The following is a 14,848-nucleotide window of genomic DNA, read 5'->3' as shown; positions in this document are numbered from 1 at the left end:
ATCAGCTGTGTGATTAGATTTCTCCTCTATGCTCTACTCATGAACTTGAACTAAGGAGCATTGAGGAAACACTTTTCCAAACTTTTGATTGTCAGGTGGGGAAATGCTTTAGGGTAAACATTGCAAAGCCAGTTTTTTATTTGCCATGGTGCTTCGCAAAAGGAATTGAAGGAAGCTCAAAGCTCTCACATTCTTTACCTTTTAATATCTCCTTAAACTCCTGCAGAAGGACTTCCCGGGTGACTTCAGCACCAGGTGCTCCTGGAGGTCCCTGAGGGCCAGGAGGTCCTGGGGGCCCAACAAGGCCACGCTAAGGAAGTAACCAAAGTAAAACATGAGAATTAGAACCAGGCAATTGCACTGGCAGACTGAAAATTCTTCCAGCCACGAGCCAGTTCTACAAGGCTGTCAGCCACGTGAGCAACCCCCACTGATATCAGTTCAACTCCAAGCCTGATGCAGTAAATCTTAAACTGACTCTCGAGCCAGCAGTGAATTCCAGCACTGGGAATTTACTCACGTATTTATGAGGGAGGATAAACTTTGCTCAGGTAAACACTAACTGGTTCGTCAAGCACATATAAACAGTGTGAAGCACAGCAGGCACAAGACTGAGTTTGGTAATAGAAGATAAAGAAGCAGCAAAGTAACTTAAGCTGCTTCTTACTCTGCCTTATTCTGCTAACTCAAACAGCCATCTGGCCACATTTTACATGAACATATATTGCTCAGACATAATGATCACATACATGAACGTTTGGTGTGACAGTAGAGCCCTGAAAAAATTAAACAGTTTATTTAAAACACCTGGAAAGGTTAGCTACACACATCAGAGCTTTAAGCTGGTAGCAGGATAATGAAACGGTGTTATCAATGCTGTTTCAATGTGTATTGTTCTCTGGGAGCTCCTACTTAATCAACTAAACAGCAGCAAACCCACATGGAAGCAGCCTATAAGCTCACTGAGAAGTAAAAGGAAGTCATAAAAAACATTCTGTATTGTCTAAGCAGCAGATGAAGAGTGCACACAATCACTCAGCAGGTGATCAGTAATTCACTGATTTGCAATAAATGATTTTTCCATGCCTTGATTAATGTGTCCTTTAAGCTGCTTGCGCTTTATCTAGTTGTAGAAGAAAAATGTTAATTTTATTTCTACTGAGCAGAAAAAAAAACACAAGAAAGTCTCAGCCCAAGAAACAGCTGGTTTAAACAAAAATGAGTGCTGACAATGGAATTCACAGACACTTATCTTACAAAGCATATACGCTTATTGTCCCAAGCTTCTCCAAAATACTTTGGAAAATTTAACACAACTGAAAACACAGCACTCCAGGGTGGGAAAGCAAAAGCTGGAACATACAAAACACCTTGTGTAACAGAGTGGGAAGGGAAGCCATGGTGCACGTTTGTTAGCTGATGTCAATCTAGAAATAACCTACTAATTTCTTGTCTTTCCCTTTGCATCTCCTTTTAGAGGTGTTGCCATCATCTGGGCGGTGAACAAAGGAGATCCAGGTCCGCCGTGGATCTGTGATTCTCGGGTCTGGAGATTCTAGGATCTAAAGAGAAACAAAAGCAAGCACTGATGACATTGCATCTCTTTGGCCACTACGTGAACTCAGAGAATAGAAAGTTTCCAGACCAGCCATCTGCTACCTGAACCAAATCCTTGATCCAAACATACTGCATTTGGGAGGACGTTGAAGGCTTAGGGTCCACTGTAAAATTCCATTTTATCCCACTTCTGTAGCAAGTAATTCAATCTGATATTATCCAAAACCATGACACTTTCTCATCATTTACAGGAACATCACAAAAAATAATAAATAAAAATCCTTTCTCGTAACTTAATATGTGACCTCCTGCAGGGTGTCCCAGCTCCCCCCTTTACTGAAGGGATCAGAAAGAGCCAAGAGCTGGGAGCCAGCGTGCCTCGGGGACCTTTCTCAAACTACCGAGGCTCAGCCCTCTGCCAGTCCTAATACATGCCACAGAAAACTTGCACATATGCCAGAGATTGTTCACCGCTGGCATCTGATATTTATCAGTTGGATCTATTGAGAGATAAAGGGAGATTAAAATATACAGGAAACCTTGAAGTGCTCCGTGGCTTTCAAATCAAAGGCTAGTGGGATGACAAATGTGCACACGGGAAAAACTAAATAAAAGCATTTCACAATAAAAATAAAGCCCATGTCTGACCACAAAATAGATGTGCATTTGCAAATTGCCCCTTCCTATGGTCTGCAACTGTATCACAATCATAGAAATCAGTTAGAGAAGTTCGACATGACAGTGCCCAGTTCTGGATCCCTTCTGAACGAAGTTTGGACAATGAAGAGGCTCTGTTGTTAGGAATTTGGGTCCACTTCCTACTGGACTCCCTAGTACCCAGTACTCAGCTCTCATACAGGACCAGGAGTAAATACTCAAATGGCCATACCTGTTGTTTTTCCCTTGGGCTGGGAACGAACTCTAAATTAAAAAGGCACCAGAAATCATTGCTTACCAACACCTGCCAAGTTCTTGTCAAGACCAATTAACCATTGACTACGGGGTTCCAGGCTGTCGGCACATCAGCCTCTCAGATGTCCATCACAGTGAGGATGAAAGCACAAGCCCTCCCAAAGTTTCACGAATCGTGCTTAGGTTTTCATACCCATTATGAAAAAGACAGAGAAGAAGATCGTAACTTTCCAGCAGAAAAGCAATACAAGGCAGGGGTGGGTTGAATAACGATATCAAAAATGATTTCTAGACCACTACAAGTTTAAATAAATCAGGATTGATCTATCACTGTTCAGGAGGAAGAAAACAAGATGGGTGTGGAAAAAGCATAGAAGCAAAGTCAGTCAAGAGTGTACTTCCCAGATCTCAAAGTATTTGTTTGCCCTTGGGTATTAAGCTCCTGCTAATCTCACAGCAGCAGACATAGTTCTGCCACAGCTCAAACATTACTGCTCTACACTCAGTGGCCCTAATAGCAACAGTGACCTCTTTTCAAAACCAACAGGAATCGGACAGAGGATTGAAAATTTTGGCTAGAAATACCAGGGCAAGTCCATTTTGAAGAGAAGAGAGCACAGTCCGTGTGATCTGCTATGAAAAATCTATGCAGAATAAATATGAAACGAAACCTCAGAAGCCTGCTGGAGCTCCAGCTGGAGGTCACGAGGAATGTTGGTGCTCCTAAGCTGATGCAGAGCCTGGAAAGCTCTCTCTGGCACGCAGCCAGGCACATGAGCATAGTACAAGGCACTTGTCCGTAGATTCGGAGCTGATGTGATCACAACTATTTATTTCAAACAGCTTGGGTCACCAGATCATTTACAAAGCAGCAGAGCGTGAACAGCTCCACAGAAGTCACAGATGCATTGTGAGCTGAGCAAAGGTATTTGTTAAACATCTCAGAAACTCTAGGAACCCAGTTCTGTCTTCTCTGTTCAGATAATCTTGGGTGATTTACTGCTCAGACATGACCCACAGAGAGATCAATTCCTATTGAATTGCTCCGTGTGGGAAGTCCAGTTATCCACCCTACAAATAGATAGCTGCCAACAAGAATAGCTGGCATCTGTGCGCTAAGCCAAAGCAAGGGTATCCCAAATCATTTTGCCATATTGATCATGTATTCCACTGAAATTAATCAGAGTTATGGTTAAACACTCCCCAGCGTGCTCAGATTTAGTGTGTGTCTCAAACAAGAGCACACCAAATTACTGACACAATCCAGTTCATTATTTCTACACACAAATTAGTCTTCAACAGCTTTTTAATGCTTATAACCACATTTATAATCAGGTGCTGATCATGTTTTGTCAAGGCATTCCATAAAGTTGTTTTAGCTAAATTATTTGTCATGTTTACTTACAGCACGCAGGACTTTTCGCTGTTCCAGTAACTTTCCGAAAGTCCATTGGAAATTAATGGAAATGGAGCACCGTAGAAAATCACAGTTATTCTAAAGTTAGTCACACCTCTCTAAAACTTGATTATTTTATCAGTTTCCTCCTCATGCTTTGCAAAAATCTGCAGTTGAGCAAAGACAGGCTGAGAAGGTCCTTTGAGGCAAACCTCTCCATCTTTCCCAACATGCAAACCTCAAGTCCACAGACAAGCGTTCACAAACCTTGAAATATCCTTAGAACAGCACAGGAGGTACAACTTACTTCTACAACAAAGATGATTTATATTTACCAGAGGTTGATAGAAATTTAAAGGTTTCTGATAGGAGTTGCCAATTTTTTCTACCTCACAGCATCTGAAAGCACACGCATGCAGCATCACCGTACAGGTGAATTCACACCTATAGAGGACTGGGTTTATGAGCACTTAAGCTTAAAAAGCTCATAAATACATAAGCAGGTAAAAGCCTACCTGTGCTGTTTGCCCAAAGGAAGCAGATGCATTTTTCCCCCCAGCGACTGGGACTGACAGGTCTGTGGTAAGGCTGCTGTGCATTTCACAAAAGAGAAGGAAGTAACTTATTAATAGCAACACCCAGCTCAGGCAGGATGGAGTATTCCCCCAGTGCTCTAACAGGAGCCAGCGAAACAACAGCTGGGTTGCAGAGAAAAGGAAAATAAAATCAGTTTGTTCTTCAAGAAGAGCTAGCTCGTGCGGCAGGAACTCAGAAGTACAATCTCCAGAGCAAAGCAAGACCAGAGTCTTAGGAACCAGAATGAGGCGTTTGCTGCTGATGGATACAAGACTATTCAAATATCCCACCAGGCTACAAGACAGGCATAAACCCCCTGTCCAGAGCAAATGGGGAAACATGCCAGCTGGGAGCAGAAGCCAGCAGTCATGGGCAGAGTCTGACCATTAATTGTGAAGACAAACAGATGTCCTCAGCCCTTCTGGAGTTCCAGCTGTGAAGAAACAGCCCAGAGCAGACATCTTGTCAGGGAGAAAAAGAAAGCCAGATGACACATCCCAGAAAAATAAAGGAGAAAGAAAGACTCCTGAAGTTTAAAAAAAAAAGGAAAGAAAAAGAAAAAACAAACAAAAAAACAACACCTCTCCAGTGGCCTGCTTAAATTACAAATCCCTCTAGAAGACAGCCATGGCACTCCCCAGTTTCTCCAGCGCAAGGATGATTGACAGTTAAAATGAATGTTCCATCCTTGTGGTATTATTATTTAATTACTATGGCATGCATGAGCAATCCCAGCAATAAGCATGCAAGCCTCTATTTTTCTTGGCAGCGGCAGCCTCCAGCAGCCAGAGAGACCTTGCAGCCAACTCAGGTATCAGTCAGGACTGAGAACAGCCTTGGAATCCCAGCAAAGGGGACTTGTCCCTCCTGGGGTGCTGTTTACAGAGCAAAGCTAACTTGCAGGAGTCAGGAGGAATTCTCATGTTAACTACACTGGAATCAGGCTCAGTCCTCACCGCTTGAAACGGTGCCTCCAAGAACAACAGAAGCCCTGCCAGCAATTTTTAATGAACTTTCAATCAGGTCTCTTAACGTTGCTTTGGAATCCGAATACAACAGCACCCAGCACTTCGGAACCAGCGTTATGACACCAGCATGAGCTTAGCCTCCTCTCTCCTCCCTCTCTCACAATAAAAGAGGAGTTGAGCTGTAATTTAGGCTGCCGTACACAAGCAGAACCTGTGGTTCTTTCTGGCTTTAACTCCCAGAACAGCGTGCACTGCCCAGAAACACACACAGCCTCTGGCTAAGATTCAGCCAGCATGGAAGAAACTACTAGTAGGGATCTACAGTCAAGTAGCAGAGTTCGGATCCTGAGAAATTTCTGAACTGTATCTGAACTTTCCTAAAATTCAAGGATACCGGGATCCAGTCTGCACCTCTGCTAAAAACCAAAGCGAAATGGACTAACGTAGTTTCAGAGTTTGGGTGAATAAAAGAAAACACTACGAGCAAGACTGAGCAAGTCTGTACATCCAAAAAGCATTTCAAAGTGTTGTCAAGAACACATAACCCTTTTTCAGAGTGGTTAAAGATGGAAAGAAAGCAAGAAAAGTTGATACTTTTGTGAGAGGACAGCATCCTTTCCATCTGCAGTGAGAGATGCGCCTCCAAGGACATACACCCAACCATTCCGGTCCTGTCTTCACGTCTGAAGTTACTGCCCTGAAAGTTTGCTCAAAGAATTGTCAATGTAGTTGTTTATCTGTGATGGAATTACATTTAGAAATTCTTTGCTTAATAATTAAGCAGTTGCCAGACACAAAACGGACCTGACTCAGCATTTCAATTATCTTAATCCATAAATCTCTGTGTTGTTATGCCTGATTTACACTAGTGAGAGTATTGCCAGCTTCATTATGAAATTAGCAGCAAGTGATTTACTTCAGTAGTGTATTTTATTTGGAACTGGTTAAAAAGTGACAGATCACTTTTTTAAGCATGAAAAAATCCCGTGTCAGCTGCTAATAACTCATGGTTATGCACACTCTTGGTTATTAATGAGATGTAAAACCAAGGTCCTGACCACTTGTGGTTTTTACAGATCTCTCAAGAATTTTTCCTAGAGCTGAAGTGTTAGGTTTGGTATCGGAGCCAAATCCCTACTGGAATTCCTATCTAAATTCCCACTGTGTTTGGTCACTGAAAAATTATTCTTCATTCCTCTAAATGGCTATCACAAAAAGCTCCTCCTCTCCATTTAAACACGATCTGCCCTCAGTGCTCACACCCATAACGAATGTAATGAACCTGAGGGAACAGCTCATGGGAGCAAGAGCTGCTCTGGGAGAGATGATGACCGCGTTTGTTTCCCTGTTAGCCGGATGGCAGCGTTCATCCGTGCCACCTCCGAATGCACAAAAGTTCCTTCTTTCTTTAGGGACACCACAAAAAGGTAAGGACCCGAAGAGCGCTGATAGAAGAGGCATAGCACGATGCATCTAGCACATCAAAGCACATCTGATGTAGGACTATCTATGCCGATAATGAACTTTAAAAATATCACAAACAGCTAAGAGAAACAAGCCCAAATGCTGCGTTATTTCCACGTGTGATGCACAAATCCAGTGTTATTTTACCTGGGCCACAGAGGTGCTGGGAAGGATGATATTTGTTGTACCTTGAGAGGAAACATCTCTTCCTACAGACAGGTCACAGCCTAGTCCCTCCCGTGCTCTCACAGGGCTTTAACACTTGTCAGGCCCACAAATGCTCTCCATTACACACGCAGTCACACACTTCAGGCTGTGACTGAAATCTCTGTGCAGAGGAGGAATGCAATCTGTGCAACGTCATTGAACCAGCTGCTGTTCTCAGCTGGAAGCAAAAGGCCCCAAAGAAATAATTCAGAGAGATTAATAAACCCGGCAGACCTAGCCCGAGACATCTGACAGAGACAGAAGAATCGTTTCAGCCTTCTGCAACTCCAGAAGTCATGTCTCTGATCCAAAAGACAAAAGCTCTGGTGTTCGCACTCAAGATCCAACCTTCCTTCCATCAGTCTTAGAGGCAGTTTTCAGCTCCCGTCCTAGGCTGAACAGGGTCCTCTGCAAGGAACGGGACATTTCTTGTTTCCCACTGGAACATCTGCCTTGAGAAGAGCAGTTGCACATCACATGAGCTAACAGGCCCACCTGGGGAAGGGAACCTCAGCACCTGCTTGGAATTACTTTCCTGAGAAAACTTTAAACATATTGAAAGTAAACTCTTTAAATTTACCTCTAGACAAAAAAATAAAAAAGCTTTTAAGATAGCAAGGAACAGTTTAATAGAACTGAACTCACCCTCAGCTTTCTTTTCCTCTTACATCATAAGCAACAGGCTTGAATTATTCACTTCCTAAGCAGCCTTAAACTAGAATGAGCCTCGAGATCATCAGTTTTCTGCCTGAAAACCATGGTCTTACCAGATTTCAAGACAGCGGACTTCATTCCAAGGTACTACCTTACTGGGAGACAGCCAAGAAAAGACCAGATTGTAAAAGGAACCTGTACAGAGGGTTGAGAATTCTTCCCCTATGCTTTGGAGTGCCTCAGAGTGGTGCTTTCCAGAGGAAGTAATATTTCAAGGACCCTTTACCTACGTAGCGGGTAACGAAACTAAAAATATTACATCATTTCTTGCAGAAATTCCTTTGAAATCCCATTGACCTCATATCATCCCTGAAATTTCATTAGGACAGCTGAGTCAATAAGTTTTTCCCCCAAATTAAGATCATGCTTTTCTGACACTTAACTGAACCACCTCTACAAGCAGCTCACAGAACAGCTGAAGTTAGCAGGGACATCTACAGGCAGCCTTTTTGAGCTCCCAGGCTCCCAGCAGGTGAACCACAGCAGGTTATCTGGGACAAGGTGCAATCAGGTTTTGCACATCTCCAAGGTTGGAGACTCCACAGCCTCTCTGTGTGTTTTTTTTTCCAGTGTTTGATCACCCTCATAATAAAATGCCTTCCCCCCCCATGTTTAAGTGGAATTTCCTTTTGCCTTTTTTCCATTGCCTCTTTTCCTTTCACTGAGCTCTGGCTCCATCTTTTTTATTCCCCCTACTTAGGTATATATGCATATTGATAAGATCCCTTTGAGCCTCCTCTTCCCTAGGCTGAATATTCCCAGCTCTCTGAGCCTCTCCTCATACAATGGATGCTCCAAACCTTTCACCATCTTCACGGCCCTTTGCTGCCATCACTTTAGCATGTCCAGGACCACAACTGGTACTCTAGATGTCTTCCCAGTGTTTAGGTTTCCCCTCGGAGGGAAACATCCACCTTCCTTAATCTGCTGGCAATGCCCTTCCTAACGCAGACCAGGAGGCTGTTGACCTTTTTTGCTGCTAATGCACGTTGCTGCTCCATGATCAACCTGTTGTCCACCAGGACCCCCAGGCACTTTTCTGAAAAGTTGCTTTCCAGCCAACTGGCCCCCAAGGCATACCGGTGTGTACTGCACTCCACAAGTGCAGAACTTTGCGCTTCCATTCACCGAAATTCTTGAGAACCCTCCTGGCCCATCCCTCTGTGCTGCTGAGCTTCCTCTGGCTACTCTCACAACCATTTGGTCCATCAACCCCTCCTCCCAGCTTTGCACTTGCCAAGGGTGCAATCTTCCCTAGTATCCAGGTCATTAATGAAGATGTCAAACAGCACTGGCCCCGGTATCAACCGCCAGGATACTTAAACCACTACTAACAGGCCTCGAGCCAGACTTCATGGCATTCGTCACAACCCTGTGAGCCATGCAGTTCAGCCAGTTTTCAGTCCACTTATCTAATCTGAACTCCATCAATTTGTCTATGAGAGTACTACAGGGCAGAGCACTGAAAACTGCATTGGCTGAAGGGTACAGTTGATTTCCCTGTATTCCACCCAATAAGTGATATTCCAGATGGCCACTCCAGTTACCAGGGTTGCTCACGCACACAGTATGTTACCTGGATGCCAAAAAAAGCAAATACTTACTAGCCTCCATCCCGCAATGCCTAGCCCAGCGCCATTAATATTAACAAGCCACAAGTGTGAAAATCGTCTAGACAGTTTTCAGTGCTACTGATAAAATCCCATGCCAGTTAGTTTAGATGGAAATTGGGCAGCTGGCTGTCCTCAGAGGACATTTAATGAGACAGAAGAGAACAATAGACCAAGCAAGAAAAAAACGACTTTGTGCTGAGCCTTACCTGAGCTAGCTCCATAGAGAGATTTAACTCCTGGAAACAAGAACCTAGCTACAGTCAGGTACAACTTGTCAATCCCTAAGAAGAGGAACTATTGAGAATAAGGAAACGGATCTTTTCTCCATCTGAAAGCATCAGCACGCGTACTGCCATTATTCAGCCTATCCACAAGATAGCTGGGGCTTAAAAAAATATTAAGACAGTTTGGGCACACAACAGAGCACTGTGACCCTGCAAGCTATCACTTCAAAACCACACCAGAGAGGAATCAAACAGTAACTCCTGATCAGGGTCAGCCTTATAACCCCACTGGACCATCTACTACTGCTGAAGCACTGGTAATTTAACGCCTCTTCTTCTTGCAACACAAGACCCACGCCTGGAAAGGGGATCACAAGCCTGGCAGCTGCAGGTACCCCGCCACTCCCTGTCAAATTAAGAAGATACATTAGAAAAAAACTTCTGCATCCATCCCTCATGGTCTTAGTCCATCTGTGCCACAGAAAAACACTCATGTGCTTTGCAAGCACATCTCATTGACAGCGAAGATAAAACTGGAGATTTTTTAAAAATACTTTTACTATTTCCCTTAGATGTACCAGGTTTATCAGAACTGAGATTTGTCTCCCTCTTTTAGGCAGAGGTTTCACCACAAGTCGCGTACTGTCACTGTTAAAGGGGAGCTTTCTCAGCTCTGATTTAAAAACAATACCCAAGATAAATCTGTTCCAAAATCTTTTGGTCAGTTTGAAGGAAAACAAACCTACCTTTTTAACAGTATGAGTAAAAATCGCTGCTCTCATGTAATATTTCATTCCCTGCTCCTGCTTTGACAAATCTACCAGCTGGCCACAGAGTCTTCCAAGGTAAACACAGCCTTAATTTTTTACTGTACAAGGCCAAAAAAAATTCCATCTTTCCTGTTATGTAGTGCAGAGAAATGAAATAAGATACTGATGTTGTTCCACGTCCCTGCGCAGGGCATCCTTTTACTAAGCAGAACTGCTCAGCAAGGCTCAGAGATCAGTCTGCCACAGAGCTTTCAACTTCTCTTTAGCTTAGTAGGTTAGGCAAGGAAAGCTTTGCTGTTACTTTACTAATTCGCCATCCAATTAACAGGAAAGGAGACACTTCAGAAGAAAAAAAAAATGCTACATTTGAAAACTGCAGAAAAATAAGGCAGTTCTCTATACTGCTGTTGAATTTCACCGTCACTACAACTACCTGAAGAGCCCAATTGCCTCTTCAAAGTCTGTCAGTCACTGCTCACCATAAGGTAGGAATTTACTGGTGATTTACAAACCGCTAATTTCTGGCTAGTCATCTTTCACACCTGGTACTTTGTTTATAAGGGCATTTAAGCTGTTTTCTGTCAACAGCCAGTTGTTCTGAACCCAAAATGAGGGGCTGGTCACTTTACCTTAACATTGACTAACACATGGGTTTGAGGCAGTACAGCAAAGGGAAGAGAAGAGAATCCTTTTTAAAAGTTTTGAAAAGTAACCTGATAAATCCAAGGTTATTAACAGAGATTTAACGGAAGAATTAGTGATCCAATCGCATTACAGAATTAGGCATTTTACCTAATGAATATTTATTCCTAGCTGCACCAAGACACCTGTACATGGTACAATTGTATCTCACTGCTGAATTTTACATGGTACAGCTGTAAGAAACTGTCTCAACCAGCAACGTGCGCAGTGGTTGGATAGAGCCTTCCAACAGAGAGGCAAAACCATGCTGATTTCTGAAGTACTGTATTTTTACACTTTAGCTTCTAAAGCTTTTGGTGATCCCAAGACCCGCTGTTTTCAATTTTGAGAGTCTAGTCCAGAGGCATACGCACAAAGCTCACAGTTTGTTCAGCATGAATAACCCCACAGACCAGCCTTAAAAATCCAGGTCCTGTTTGCCCTACAGCACTTAGTGACCGCAGACTGGGATGTCTGGCTGTGAACAGCAACTCTCATTTACCCCAGAAACAGCAGCGATTCTTTATTTGCGTTTATAATGTATGTAAAAGAATCCCCTAGCTTTGGCAGGTGCTATATAGATTACAGCATGGACGCCCACAACATTTAGAAGCATTGCTTAACTGGAGCCTGGGCTTCAACCTTAGAGAGATTCCAAGAAGAAAAGTTCGTGTTGCAAAATGTTGGAGCGCGTATCAAGCAGAGTTCACGAGCATTTACATCAACGATTTGGTTTGGTCCCATCCTTATTAAGCAGAATCTGCCTTCACTGAACTCTCCAGCTCTTGCAGCAGCCAAACCTTTGTCATGGGTATTTTAAAGCAAAATATTTCAACACAGAAACTACAGCTTTCAAACACTGTCTGTTTTAATGAACGCCCACTAGCCTCTGAATGGGTGCCGCGTTTCTTCTAGCAGTAATGGATGTGTGACTGTATCAGAATAAACCAGGACCGGTTTCTGCCGGCTTTTGCAATCAGAAAATATTCTGATTGTGGTCCAATACGTTTCACATCAAGAGAAATTAATTCCAAAACAGGCTGAAATGTAGTTGCTCCAGCTATCTATCTGGCACAAGGAGGACGAAGCAGTTCTAGAGAAAGTGAAAGGAAGTGATTGAATATAAGCACCTCAAGAATTTAGCATGTATACAACCTGTCCTGACAAAGCCCTGCAATAAACAAAAATAAGCTGAAGAAATGCTGCTTGCAGTCCCCTAATGATCACTTTAAGTGCAGCAGCCAGCTTTTTCATACAGAGGACTGTTTCCCAGACTTGCCCAACCTTAACCAATTACTCTCACAATAGCACTGAAGAGGATATTTAGAATGTCAGCCCAATTGTTCTAACGCGCCCCCTCTGCCATGCCCCAATTTTTGACAGGTTGTTCCTCTATTGCTATAGTGACTGCCATCCCTAATGCATGTGATCAAAGTCATGTTTTAGAGGTCACCTCCATTTGAAACAAGGGACATTTTTGTGCGAGTGGGAGAGAGTGGAAAAGGGCTGTGTGATAGGGGACACTCCCTCCTTTCTCAGCGCTGTAGTCTCCCGTTTCATCCTGCTCCTACTCCCAGGACCTGCTTTTAATTTCCTGAACTCCTCTCCTACTCCCAAGCTTTCTATGCAAATTTTGATCGTAAAAGATTCTGAGGTCTCTGACTAGAAATTGCCTCTTTCAGCCTGGGGTGATTCCCTCAAACACATAGCTGCAAGGATCCTGCCCTTCAGAACTCACTCACCAAGCCTAGCAATTTGTCAGCTGCAGCCATTCATTTTTCATACGCAGCCTTACACTTGTCACTCATGCACGATTAGCCCCATCCCGAATCCTTTCCTGAAACAGCCAAAATCGTCTGAAACAGATCATGTGAATAGACCAAATATTTTCTCATCTGTAATTTTAAATCACCAATCTCTCTGGTGGAATGCATGGTGCAGAAAAACCTCAGACATACTCAGGTGTTTGAATTGTTGGATTTGCCTAAGCCAGTTTTCATACAATGTTCCAGAGAGCAGATTTGTTTGCAAGAGATGTATTAATATTCCAGTATCGTTATTGTACTGAGATAGCCCACTTTTTCTTTTTTCTTTTTTTTTTTTTTAATGCTCGTGCCTTCATACCAAATCAGCTACCAGGGGACTGGAACTTCAGTCATGCATATTCTAAAATTATCTTTATAAATTGTATTCCAGTCATTGCTTCAGTAAGCTAGGAAATAAATCATGCAAAGGCAAAAGAGAGAACGCTCTTTGAAAAATCAAAGATGTTTTGGTGAGACTGCTTCAATCAATGAAAAAAGGAACCAGCATCACATTACTGCCAAAAAAGAGTTGCACCAAGCACTGACAACAGAAAAACACCTACCTTGGGATGCCCATGCAGTTCTTCACTGTTTGACAGGGTAGCATTGAAGGGCTCTGTATACTGATTAGGTTCTTTCTTCATCTTTCTCTCTTTCTTTGCTGCCATAACTCTGAAGAGGCAAAACTGCTGACAGAGTAAAGTTGCCACAAATACCCAGGTGCACCCCTTCATTTTGAAGAGGGAGTGGCCAAGTCAAGGAGGGCACTCTCCAAGCTCAAAAACCTTCACCACCAATAATAGGAATAGACACAGACTTCTCTCTAAAAAATAAATAAATAAATAAAAAGGTTAGAACTATTAAAGATGATCCTCTGGTCTATGCAATGTCAAACGAGCAGCATGCATGGGTGTGCTGGTGGCTGGAGAGATCTCTGTTCAAGCAGGACGCATTGAAATGGTACAGATAAACTTGTCTGAAAATCTGGATTCACTCGAAGAAAGAGGTAAGTCCATTCAGCCTCTTGAAGCTTACATAAATACAAGGGGCTCTGGAAAGTCCTGCCACCCACCTTGAAGTGTCATCCCCCCCCCACCCACCCACCCAATAAGTCTTCAGACTCGATTAAAATGCACTCAACTATGAAACCCAGAGAAGTCAAATTGCTCAGGGCAACAGTTGCTCAGGCCGGAGCTGACAACGCAAACTCATTAGGGGGGTTGTTAGGTTGTTCCTCTTCAACAGATTTCACTTTCTGTCATTTAAAGTGTTGTGCTCAGTTCAAAGCAGGCTCGAATACGGTCCATCCATCCTCCCTTGAAGGATACCTCCCTTTTCTCAGTGACAAGTCCTCATCCTTTCCTTTCAAGACGCTGCGAAACTGTAACCCAAGGTTGCTACAGCCACTGCTCTTCTGACCAGGCTGAAAGCATCACAGCTCAGCCTTCTAAGGAGAAAAGCAATTTTTCATATATCGTAAAAGTTAAAACAGGGAGAAATAAAAAACTGTGGATGTACCTAGGTCCATTAGGAGCAGAAAAAGTTTTCCCAACACTAGTTTCTCTCCCTCTTTAGTTGGGTTTATCTTCACTTTTCTTTAATGAGACGATGAGCAGCAAGTCCCGATGTCGCAAACAGCTGTCAGGATGTAGAAACTTGTCTTTTCCATCCTCGTCTCCCCTCACACCAGGCAAGATTTCAGGTACCTCTTAGTGTAGATAACGCCTGATTTTTCTCGCTGCTCCTTTCCCCAGCTGAAAGCTGGCAAAACCCTCCTCAGCTTTTGCTTTACCTCAGCAAATAAGTACTTCTTTCCTGAACGAGTTTCCATCAACTTGAAGAAAGGGGAAAAAAAAAAAGAAAAAAAAGGAGGAGGGATCACATTCTAATGAGCTGTCAAGCCTATTCTCTTCACATTCCTATTAGACTCACTGATAAGTGGAGCTGGCCTGTGTGCCAGG

The 14,848-nt window shown here is 43.1% G+C and overlaps 1 protein-coding gene across 2 annotated transcripts in view; it reads right to left on the bottom strand.

Moving 5' to 3' along the window:
• C1QTNF12 (C1q and TNF related 12) overlaps positions 1-14,848 on the bottom strand; it is a 26,720-nt gene extending 11,872 nt beyond the window's left edge. The window contains exons 1-4 of one of the 2 annotated variants that reach the window (XM_083803207.1): positions 14,029-14,848; positions 13,451-13,710; positions 1,443-1,562; positions 199-310 (exon numbers count right to left, since the gene is read on the bottom strand). In XM_083803207.1, coding sequence (XP_083659333.1) covers positions 199-310; positions 1,443-1,562; positions 13,451-13,621 — 403 coding nt within the window. In that variant the 5' untranslated portion in view covers positions 13,622-13,710; positions 14,029-14,848. The remainder of the gene's footprint in view (positions 1-198; positions 311-1,442; positions 1,563-13,450; positions 13,711-14,028) is intronic. The other variant, XM_083803206.1, reaches the window with a different exon arrangement.

The sequence above is a fragment of the Anser anser genome (assembly GCF_964211835.1).
Source record: "Anser anser genome assembly, chromosome: 17".
Taxonomy (NCBI): domain Eukaryota; kingdom Metazoa; phylum Chordata; class Aves; order Anseriformes; family Anatidae; genus Anser; species Anser anser.
The sequence above is the reverse complement of the archived record's forward strand: the minus strand, read 5'-3'. Positions and strand labels throughout refer to the sequence as shown.